The 12049-nt window shown below is 44.2% G+C and overlaps 1 protein-coding gene across 1 annotated transcript in view; it reads left to right on the top strand.

The window, feature by feature from the left end:
• The window catches only part of LOC118364982 (probable helicase with zinc finger domain), a 58915-nt gene that overhangs the window by 14138 nt on the left and 32728 nt on the right, over positions 1 to 12049 (top strand). Inside the window, 6 exon segments of the mRNA XM_052490161.1 lie at positions 549 to 885; positions 2988 to 3118; positions 4794 to 4973; positions 6009 to 6110; positions 7338 to 7516; positions 11774 to 11892. Coding sequence (XP_052346121.1) covers positions 549 to 885; positions 2988 to 3118; positions 4794 to 4973; positions 6009 to 6110; positions 7338 to 7516; positions 11774 to 11892 — 1048 coding nt within the window.

The following is a 12049-nucleotide window of genomic DNA, read 5'->3' as shown; positions in this document are numbered from 1 at the left end:
TCAGTTTTGCCACACTGCTGAAATAGCAATTGGTAGATTTTCATGCCAAACAAACCCAGATTCTTTTGCCCAACACAAACATATTTTTTACCACTAACAGCTGTCTATGTGAACGCCTCCGGGCAAAACATTTGCTATGTAAACCACTGTGGATCACAACAATCACTGTTTGCATATAAATGAACAGGATGTGAAAAGGTCAAATTTCAGGAAGTAAAGAGGTTACACTGATTCAACCTTATTCCAGTTAAACATGGTGCATATTTAGCAATGACTCCAGTCCAGTCTCATTTCATTGTTTGCTATCTTTGCCACTGTCCTACCCTCTCTCCTCCCAAGTTCAACATCAAAGTCGCCTCAGCACTGGCTAACAATGCTAATGTCTTTTTCCACTTAAATTAGGCCTAATACTAATGTCCATTTCTGGCTAACTTCGCTCAGGCCTACTCTCCACAACTCCCGCCTCTCCTCTGTCACATCATTTTCGAACAACGCTAATGCTCCCTTAACTCATTTCTGGCTGATGACAAAATGTCCTCTCCCACCAGGTTCAATATCAAAGTCAACCTCCAGCTGGTCACCAGCTTCATGCTGACGGGCATCTCCGGTGGCGCCAAGTACGCCCAGAACGGGCAGCTCTTCGCTCGCTTCAAGCTGACTGAGACGCTGTCGGAGGACACGCTGGCGGGCCGCCTTGTCATGACCAAGGTGAACTCTGTCTTGCTGTTGCCCCTGGCCCGCCAGGAGTGGTGTAGCCAGCCCCCTGGTGTCAAGGAGCGGGTCTACGAGGCCTGCATCGAAGAGAAGACCAAGGACTACATCTTCCTGCGGATATGCAAGGACTGCTGCGAGGAGCTGGGGTTGATACCTGACAGGGAACTGCAGGTACGGACCAAATATATCGTTGTATAACACTGTGTGATTGGCCGAGCAACAAGCTGCTACGGAAGAGTCGATTGGTTAGAATAGATAATTTATTTTTCAATTGAGATTTGAAACGTGACAACTGCCACATTAGGTGTTTTTTAAATGTATTTTTGTGGGTAGGTTATTGGATGAACAGAACCTGTCCACTATGGAGTAGGTGACATTTTAGCCATGTTCCAATATGGAGGATGTTGGATTTGTTCCCTGTAGTTCAATACAACACATTATCACACCATGGGTGAGGTCTAATGCCTTTGAGTCACAAGGACATCTCCCTTGACATGGCTTCAGCCTCAAAGCTTGTTTATGTCCCATGTCATCACGGACAGAAGCGGTGGCATAGAAACTATTTAAACCCCTTAAAGGCCCACCGCCCCATCCTTCTTTCAGTCTTTTCAATCTCCCATTCCACTGTGTCCTCTGCCATTTGAGAGCTGAGAAATCTTTAATGAAAGGGTCACCTCTCCAACGTCTGATGCTTTAGCGAAAGCAAACTCTCGGGGTGAAAGGTCCCAGTATCGATTGCCACTTCACAAAGGTTAGCGCCGTCCACGGTAAGGCTGGCGCTCCAGGGAAAATTGCACTCTCCCAGCGCGGCGAGAGATCCCAATTACTTTGCCCAGTGGCGTCTAAAGGCTGTTCTTACCCGCCGGTGTGAATGATGGGCTGGAGGGGGAAAGCGAGGCCCGGGCATGAGCAATTATCCAAACAAGCCTGTTGCAGGGAATATAATTTGTCCGTCCGTGTTTTGGAGCAGCTCATGTCTAGCTAAGTGATTAGGACAGAGCCCGTAGCAACGGGGGAATTAAAGCTAGCTATCTAGCCACCCGATGGAAACCCGTGCTATTATGAAATGAAACAGAAGTTTGTCAGGGAGAGAACGTGCCCCCTAGTTAAACGAAGAGCCACGATTGCCAGTGTCAAGCAGACTGACCCCCAGATAATGAACAAATGTAGGGATGGAATCTAGAAATGTAAACGTTATTCTACTATATTACAAAATGATTTAACTCATATATACGGTGCGCGCAGCTAGCTGATGGCTATGATGCGAATGAAAAATCTGGTAAACGGAAAGGCTTTCCCCAAAAACCTGTTTAATTAAATGTTAAGTACAAAGTAGTCTATGCTTACCTGGCAGAATGACATCATTATCTGCATTCATCCAGTGAGTATTTGTTTAGCTAATTCTACCTGCGCTACAAAAACAATCCCAGCGTCTTTCTAGGTGCGCAATGGAATTAAATTGTAACTGCCTGTATACAATCCGCGATGTGGAGAACACGTCTGGATTCTGTGATTCCTTCCATTTAAAATGGAATTCAACAATATTCAAAAACGTATTGAACTTAGTAGGGAATCAACTAAATGTATTAAGTTAGTTAATTTGCACAGGTTTTTTGTTGTTGCACATAAGACGTGAACAGAATGCATCAGTGATTCGCATTTCCTGCAACTTTGTGAAGAGGCAATGAATATATGTAGCCATTAGCATGATTGTAATTGAAAGGCTTTCCCAAGAACCTCAATTAAACGTTAACTCCACAAAGTAGCCTATGCTTACTTGACAGAATGATATCATGGTTATTTCATCGTTAATCCAGTGGTTATTTGTTTTGCAAATTCTACCATCACATGTGTTTGCACTACAAAAATATATATAAACAACAGCCTTTTTCAATGGGAATTAAAGGGTGACTACGCCAACAACAACAAAAATATTTTTCCCCAGACCTCAAATGGTATCCTGATGTGTTGTGGGCTTCAACCATTTTCTATTAAAACAGTGTGATTTTTGAGAGTGAAAAACAGGGAAAAATAAAACAGATTTTTATAGGGTCCTATAAATGGTTGCCCCTGGTCCATTAAAAAGGAGCGAGGGAGACCGCCACTTTGAATTTGTAACAACCATCTTAGCATTGCGTTGATAGGCTAATTGTTTCCAGCTGAACCTCTCTAAACTGCATCTTTATTTAGTCTCAAGACACTTGGTTTGAGTGACCCAAATAAGTGACCACACTGTCCATGAGTGACCACTCCTGTGTTCCTCTCTGCCCCAGGTGGAGCTGCAGTTTCAGTTGAACCGCCTGCCCCTGTGTGAGATGCACTATGCTCTGGACCGCATCAAAGACAACGGCATCCTGTTCCCAGACGCCAGCCTTACACCCACCATCCCCTGGAGCCCCAACAGGTACTACCCCCCCCTAGACCAGGAGTATTTTAATCTAAGCCTGGAGGTCTGCTGGTCTTCTGTTCTACCTGAGAATGAATTGCAACCACCTGGTGTCCCAGGTCTAAATCAGTCCTTGAGGAAAAAAATGAAAATCAGGAGTGGAACTAGCTTCGAGATCTAGATTTGAATTTGTCTGCCATAGATCCTCCAACCCCTGTTCCATGGTGTGTAAACCGGTTCCAGGCAAGCGTTGCTAGTCATAATCTGCCCAACAGGCCTCTTACTCACCCTCTTCGATCCATGTGAGGTTTTCACATGAATTTTGGCAGAGGCCTTTTTTTTTTTTTAAGGAAGATTACGCAATAACCTACGTGTGTGTTAAATGTTATTCTAGCTTGCATACTCCTTTAGGTTAAGTTTAGTAGTCTCCCTAAAACATGCATGGTAAATTAGGTTTACTAATACTTTCACACCGAAATGAAGTTGAGAAAGGTTGCCCGCGACTAGCTGTCCTCGCTGACTAGGCGGACATTTTGAAAAGCTATTAGTTCTCCCGGCTTTAGATATCTCTTCTAAAGACGGACAAATGTTGGAGGGCCACAGAGTAATCTTAATTGACGCGAACCCAAGAGTCAACAATGTCAAGCCTAATCTCTTCCTTCCAAATAACTCTTATCTGGTTTCCTGAATATGATTAACACTGTATATAGGCTTTGATTTAATGAGCTAAAGCTTTTGCTACTGAAAGATAAAGTCAGATTCTAATTCCTGCGTTTTATATATGTTTTTGCACTGGTGGCCATAATTTAAATGCATAAAGGGGGAACACTTACTAAATTGAAAATGGTTATTAGTACAATAACCACCTTAACTAGCTCCATATGGCAGTAACCGGCTTTGGATAAAGTTCCTAAATACTATGGGTCTATGTATGCTTCACCACATTAAGATAATGGTATGAGAATAAGTAGTGTTAAAAATGGGTTTTAAATATATGGAAAGTGTTGACTGTTTAGAATAAGTAGGTTATATTGCTTGTTATGTAGGCCTAACAAAGCCCCTGCCTTGCCTGACTGCATGGTGACTATTGACTGCCATGTTGATTGGTCATGAATAAGCTAATTGGCCAGCGCCAATGCACTTGTCTCCTGTGTCTGGGTTTCTCAGACCAGCTGTGCACCCTGTGTGTGTCCGCTTTGTTTCACCACCCATACACAGTGCTTTCGATCAGCCTCAACCTCAACCCTCCTCTTCCCTCAGACCTCATTACTCTGTGGGTGTAGCAGCCCAGCTCAGTGTTATACCCTGACCCGGCTCTCCATTCATCCCCACTGATCCCTGAACCCGTCCCTCTGCCTCTACCTATTCACAGCCCCTTCACGGTGCTTACAGCTGCCTTTAGCAAGGCTGGGGCTGTATACGATCGACCGGGCGGACTGTTCAGCTCCACTGGGCCAGTGCTTTCTAATGAGGACTGCGATGCTAGTAGACTGGCCCACGATTTATCAAACTTAAGAGGGTGTGTTCGTGGGGTTTAGTGTGTAAATGTGTGTGAGGGGACCAACGTACCCTCCTCATGTCAGGGACCCCATTAGCGATGCTGCTTGTTCGCCAGCCAGCCAACTAATCGACTTACTTTCCATGTGACTCATCTTCCTCCCCTATCTCATCCCCTCTCTCTGCCACCCTGCAGGCAGTGGGACGAGCAGCTGGACCCGCGTCTCAACGCCAAGCAGAAGGAGGCCATCCTGGCCATCACCACGCCTCTCACCATCCCCCTGCCCCCTGTGCTCATCATCGGGCCCTACGGCACGGGCAAGACCTTCACCCTGGCACAGGCTGTCAAGCACATCCTCAGGCAGGACGACAGCAGGTGAGGCTGCAACAGCAACTCTGCTATGTCCAGACAGGTCGCTCTAAAAGGGCAAAGGGTGAAAGGGCAAGGTTACTGCTGCTCCCGGGGGCTACCAGCTTCCTTGGAGTTGATGTTTAGTTCAGAAAACACTCAGGGTGACATTGTCAAGTTGGGTGTATCTTCCGATCAGAATGTGTGACTGAAAGCAATTGGGGGATGTGTGTGGGTTATGGGAATGTCTGTCGATTGGGATTGAGGCAGCGATTGGTTGGTTGATTGTGTTTGGATGGTTCATCTCCGTTCAAGTGAACCATGTGTTCAATTGAATTGCCGTTACAACGGCCTGTTACCTCACGTCCAACCGAATGCCACGATGTAATAGAATGCAAAATTGCCTGAAGATTCACATTCTCTTGTTAGTACGGCAAGGCGCTGGCAGGAAATGTATATTGGCTGGTGTAAAAATATGAAACGACAATGTTTTAGGTTTTTATTTTTAAAAATTGTAGAATACATTGTGGCATTTGGCCTTGAACATAAGATACGTTTTAATTTTATAAAGCCTTCATACATAATTTATTTTAAAAAATATGTTCTGAAAAATGTTGGAATGCAATATTCATCTGGAACTTTCCAACTGACTATGATAAATATTAAATGGTGGGAATGAATTATGGATGTTTTAAAAGCCAATACAAGGAGGGTGATTGACCCCTATAGACAGTTATTCATCATCATGTTAACTTTCTGAGAAATAGGAACTTAAAAAGTCCATGGTCAAGTGCACAGTGTTCCTGCAGCGCTGTTTAAGGGACGTGTTAACATGTTCACTTCAAAACGAAGGTCCTAGAATTGTCAGTATGGCCTGAAAGTAGAAGGAGTAGGAGTTTGAGCACTTCTGATCAGTGCTTCTCCGACATACCGACCTGTCTTTCATTGTTATGGCCTGGAGTTTTACCTTGGTCAGATCACACGGTCAACAAAATCTCCTGGCTGTATTTATTAGTTAAAGATCTCTTAATTGCTGACACATTTATCCCCTTTCTTTCGCAGGGTCCTCATTTGCACCCATTCCAACAGTGCAGCTGACCTGTACATAAAGGACTACCTTCATCCATACGTAGAAGCGGGCAACGCGCACGCAAGACCTCTCAGGTAAGGGTCTGTAGAAACGCTCTACAAGGGGTTTGCAGCACTGCTTCAGAACACTGACACCGTCATAAGATTTATTCCAAGATATTTATATATATTTTTTTTTTCCCGTTACAGTACCCAACCTTGAGAATTCATTGCTTACAACATCTTTAATGTGGCATGTCTGCCCGCCTGAAATCAATCCCCCACCTCTTGTGAACAGTGTGCTTTCAGGCGTTCAGTTCTCCCTGCTGGCTGTAGCCTGAGACATCAACAAACCCAAATCCACTTATAGTTGTATCAACTCCATGGAATCGCAGTCAAAACCAATGATCGCTCAATCAATCAATCAAATGTATTTCTAAAGGTCTTTTTACATCCGCAGATGTCTCAAAGTGCGATACAGAAACCCAGCCTAAAACCCCAAACAGCAAGCAATGCAGATGTTGATGTACGGATGGATCGGATTGATCCATCCACGTCATTGAGGTTAGAGGTGCAGTGGAACGGGAACAGCGGTTGCCTTATAGCAGTGAGCTTGGCAGACCTCGCTCTTTCCGAGGAGATGTGTCCTGGCCTCACAACACAGCAGCTGTGACGTGAAGACTCTCTCATATTCCTCCCTTTCTCGCCTACACTCAATCTCCTTCTTACGACTGCTGCTTCAGTGACTTCTAATCACAGTAACTGTAATCCAGCCCCCCCCCCCCCAACAAAATAGAAATGTATCCCTGACTTCTAGCCAGACCCCATGTGTCAGTGAAGGGCCTGCAGGGGGAACAAATGACTTGTTACAATTGACTGATGGCCTGATACCAAGGGCTGTGTTGGGAATCCCACTATAATCGCCATGTAATTGGGCTATCAGCCAATTTCTCCTGATTCTTTGTGTGCTTAGCCAAGTGAGAAGGCCATAAGTGTACATGCTGAAGGCGATACACAGACAGTTCTTTAGGTCAGCTAAACCCCATAAGGAATGAGACAAGATACAACCAATGGAGTGTTATGAAAATGTCAGGACAGTTGCTAAGAGTATGAGAAGTCGAGACGTTGCTCATTTGTGTCTCTACTTGTCAATTGCAAGTTCAGCAATTGAAATGTTAGATAAATAAATAACCCCGAATAACAAGTCAATGGATACTTCTCGATGTTAACATGTATCTGCTGCTTTTTGATTTTTGTCAGCCCAGTTTGTCTGGAATTAACCGTCCCACCGTGTGTCCTCTCTCTCTCTCTCTCTGCTCCCAGGGTTTACTTCAGGAACCGCTGGGTGAAGACTGTCCACCCGTTGGTGCAGCAGTACTGTTTGATCTCTAACACACAGTACACTTTCCAGATGCCCGAGAGGGAGGACATCCTCAGGCACCGCGTGGTGGTGGTCACCCTCAGCACGTCCCAGTACCTCTGCCAGCTGGACCTGGAGCCAGGTGAGTGGCTAACTGACGTAGCATACACAGCTAACGTAGAATACAGTTGTGCTTGGTTGGCTAACTGCTTACGTAGCAAATATGGCTAATGTAGCAGCATATACTGTACTGGTGCTTTGTTTGCTAACTGCTTACATGGCTAATATTTTCTGAACTCTTTTTGAACTGCACTGATAAGGGCTTGTAAGTAAGCATTTCATGGTAAAGTCTACACTTGTTGTATTTGACGCATTGTGACATATAAAGTTTGGTTTGATTTAATGTTGCAGCATATGCTGCTGTGCTTGAATTGCTAACTGCTAACATAATAAGAATACACCGCTAACGTAGCACATGGATAAGGTGAAATGCATAGCTAACATAGTATACACTGGTGCTACAATGACTTGATATGTTGAGCTGTAGACCCACATAAATCAACATGGAACACACAGCTAACGTAGCACATAGCTAATGTAGCATATACAGCAAACGTTTCATACACTGGTGCGGTAACTACTTAATACAAAACTCTGTATAGCCAGGAACAAGTGGGCAATGCAACTGCAAACTGTGCGTTTTAAACGGCTTAGGCTACATGCAAATTGTATGCATTTACCAAGCAGTTTGGTTTTAACGAGCTCATAAAGTAAACAGAATGACAACGGGGCCTTAAAACGACCCAGACACCCACGTACTGTAGCTACACGACACATCTCAAACCCGCCCCAACGCGTCTTTTGATCAGCCGCCACACCTTCCCCATAACAGCAGGAGAAGGCAGAGAGAGGGAGGAAGTAATTTTAAGATGGAGTATAAAAAGACGGTGAAAACAAACCAATTTGTCAGCGGCGAGCTAATAACCGTCTCTAATGTGTCAGCGGAAGGCTTTGTCTGTTGCTTAGGAACACCATCTGTCTGTATCGAATGCACTTTACTTTATTAGCCCCCCGTTTCATCTATCTCCCGCGCTCGCCGTTGATGAAAACCGCCGACAAATGAGGCAATTGGGAGCCCCTCGCGCTCCTTTGTAGTGATAACAAATCACCAATCCAGTACACATGTTGAACAGGTTGCGTTGTCTCTAATCTGTTTTAGTTTGGGTTTGTTAATCTCTCTATGGGCCAGGCTTGTGGCAGCCTATGGTTTGTCTGTGTGTGCGAGTTGACCTAGAGAAGAACATTTTACACCTAAATAGTCTACCACCGCACCCCCAGTGCTCTCCTTCCTCCCCCAGCTCAGGCCAAATTCCACGGCCTGTTGTTAGACACATGATGGAGAACGGGTATCGAAATGCAATTTGTCCCCTGGTTCTTAGCCCCCCTTGATGTCCGACTGCCCTTGCTCATCAACAGAACAGAACCTGCCTTCCCAGCCTCGAGGCACACTACAGCAGAGCGCTTTGGAGCCAGCCTCACCTTTGGCTGGGGTTAAAGGTCACCTGTAGAGCATATTGTTAATGACTCATGACAATGGGAGGTGAATTTATGGGGCTTTGGTGTCTTTGTAGTCTCTTAACTGACGTACAGGGTGCCATTCATAAATAACCCTACTACAATAGATGGTCAAATGTGCTTTATATTTCATCTCTTGCTCAAGTGCGACTGCACTTCCAACGCTCAACATGAATACAAATGTTGTCGTGCATTTTGCAAAAGGTTTTGTTGTAAAGCTAGGTGTGGCCTTACACTATACAGAACATGAATGCACTCCGGTCTGTTTTGCTAGTACCAAACGTTCAAGAGAAGTCCACCAACCCCCTTCAATGAATCCCTTTCTCCACCATCCTGTGAAGATGTTGAGGCGTTTGGACACGGCTGAACAGTGGTTGTTTCTTCCACCTCTCCCTGCCTGCTCTGCTCTGACTGTCCTCGACTATGCCGTTACATCCTCATGCGCCAAGCAGCGTACCGCTCGATCCTTTTCGAACGTCTGCAATACCAGCTTTAGTGTGTGTGTATAGGGGGCTACTCTCTGACGTTGAGGTAGAGAAAGAGATGGAGAGATGATGGTAGAAGACAGGCGTGTGTACATGTGTACCGCGTTCATTTTTTTTTGGGGTCTTTTTGCTGTGTACAATCACAAAGCCAGACGGATCAGAAACCAAAAAAGATAAACTGTCTGTACATAACCTTCTCATGGGCTGAGCAATGTTTGAGTATTTTAAATGAGGGATACCACCGCTCCAATCCTTTCAAACGTCAGCGAAAGCAGCATTGGTGTGTAGTGGCTACTGTTGAAGATGGATATAGAGAAGGGGTATAAGGTTAACTAACCTTGTTGCTCCAAAGTTTTTTTTTTTATTTGTGTTTGGGGGCGGCAGGTAGCCTTGTGGTTAGAGCGTTGGGCCAGTAACCGAAAGGTTGATAGATCGAATCTCAGAGCTGACAAGGTAAAAATCTGTCGTTCTGCCCCTGAACAAGGCAGTTTAACCCACTGTTCCTAGGCAGTCATTGTAAATAAGAATTTGTTCTTAACTGACTTGCCTAGTTAAATAAAGTTGAAATAAAATAGAAATCACAAAACCAGACAGGCGAGGAAAAAAAACAAGCTGGAACAAATATCCCATCTAAAGTAGACCTACAAGTTTACAGAACGAATAGTAAATGAGTATTCGTAATAGTTTATTTTTTAGAAAGTTAATCTCTGATTTTTTAAAAAATATTTGAGGTGCAACAACTAAGACCAGTACATCGGAACGTTTGTACCCTGATCCAAAAGGACTATATAACAGCTCTATACAACAGAGCAAAATTATACATAGCAGCTCTACACCACAGAGCAAAACTATACATAGCAGCAAAACTATACATAGCAGCTCTATACCACAGAGCAAAACTATACATAGCAGCTCTATACCACAGAGCAAAACTATACATAGCAGCTCTATACCACAGAGCAAAACTATACATAGCAGCTCTATACCACAGAGCAGCTCTATACCAGAGCAGCTCTATACCACAGAGCAAAACTATACCACAGAGCATAGCAGCTCTATACCACAGAGCAAAATATATACATAGCAGCTCTATACCACAGAGCAAAACTATACATAGCAGCTCTATACCACAGAGCAAAACTATAGAGCAAAATAGCAGCTCTATACCACAGAGCAAAACTATACAAATAGCAGCTCTACCACAGAGCATACCACAGAGCAGCTCTATACCACAGAGCAAAACTATACATAGCAGCTCTATACCACAGAGCAAAACTATACCACAGAGCAAAACTATACATAACAGCTCTATACCACAGAGCAAAACTATACATAGCAGCTCTATACCACAGAGCAAAACTATACATAGCAGCTCTATACCACAGAGCAAAACTATACATAGCAGCTCTATACCACAGAGCAAAACTATACATAGCAGCTCTATACCACAGAGCAAATATATACATAGCAGCTCTATACCACAGAGCAAAACTATACATAGCAGCTCTATACCACAGAGCAAAACTATACATAGCAGCTCTATACCACAGAGCAAAACTATACATAGCAGCTCTATACCACAGAGCAAAACTATACATAGCAGCTCTATACCACAGAGCAGCTCTATACCACAGAGCAGCTCTATACCACAGAGCAGCTCTATACCACAGAGCAGCTCTATACCACAGAGCAAAACTATACATAGCAGCTCTATACCACAGAGCAAAACTATACATAGCAGCTCTATACCACAGAGCAGCTCTATACCACAGAGCAAAACTATACATAGCAGCTCTATACCACAGAGCAAAACTATACATAGCAGCTCTATACCACAGAGCAAAACTATACATAGCAGCTCTATACCACAGAGCAAATCTATACATAGCAGCTCTATACCACAGAGCAAAACTATACATAGCAGCTCTATACCACAGAGCAAAACTATACATAGCAGCTCTATACCACAGAGCAAAACTATACATAGCAGCTCTATACCACAGAGCAAAATTATACATAGCAACTCTATACCACAGAGCAGCTCTATACCACAGAGCAAAACTATACGTAGCAGCAAAACTATACATAGCAGCTCTATACCACACAATATCAAAATCAAGCCTTCTCCAATGAGGTTGTGATGTTACAAGCGTCATTACCGATGGCATCCACCATAAGCACCACAGACCAATGCATTGCTAATGTCTTGAACTTGCTAACCTGCGATGACCCGTGCACCATTTGTTTCAAGGAGCCCAATGAATCACCACCTCATGATAATTAATGGGTCATATGACGGTGCTCTGACTGAAATGGTTTGTGTTGTTCTGTGTCCGCAGGGCTCTTCTCCCACATCCTATTGGACGAGGCGGCCCAGGCCATGGAGTGTGAGACCATCATGCCTTTCGCGCTGGCCAGCAAAAGCACCCGCATCGTGCTGGCTGGAGACCACATGCAGGTAAAACTGCGGTTTAGGAGGAGGTTTATTATGTCATTGGTTTGAACAAACTTTGACCTTTGAAACAAACTCTCACTGTAACTCTTTTTTTTTTAGGCCTTGATTTATTTATTTTTTGGTCAGGCCTTAATCGTATTCTCTCATGCAAAGGACCTCT

The sequence above is a fragment of the Oncorhynchus keta genome, chromosome 32, assembly GCF_023373465.1.
Source record: "Oncorhynchus keta strain PuntledgeMale-10-30-2019 chromosome 32, Oket_V2, whole genome shotgun sequence".
NCBI classification, from domain to species: Eukaryota; Metazoa; Chordata; class Actinopteri; order Salmoniformes; family Salmonidae; genus Oncorhynchus; species Oncorhynchus keta.
Note: the sequence above shows the minus strand (reverse complement) of the source record. Positions and strands in the feature narration are given on the sequence as shown.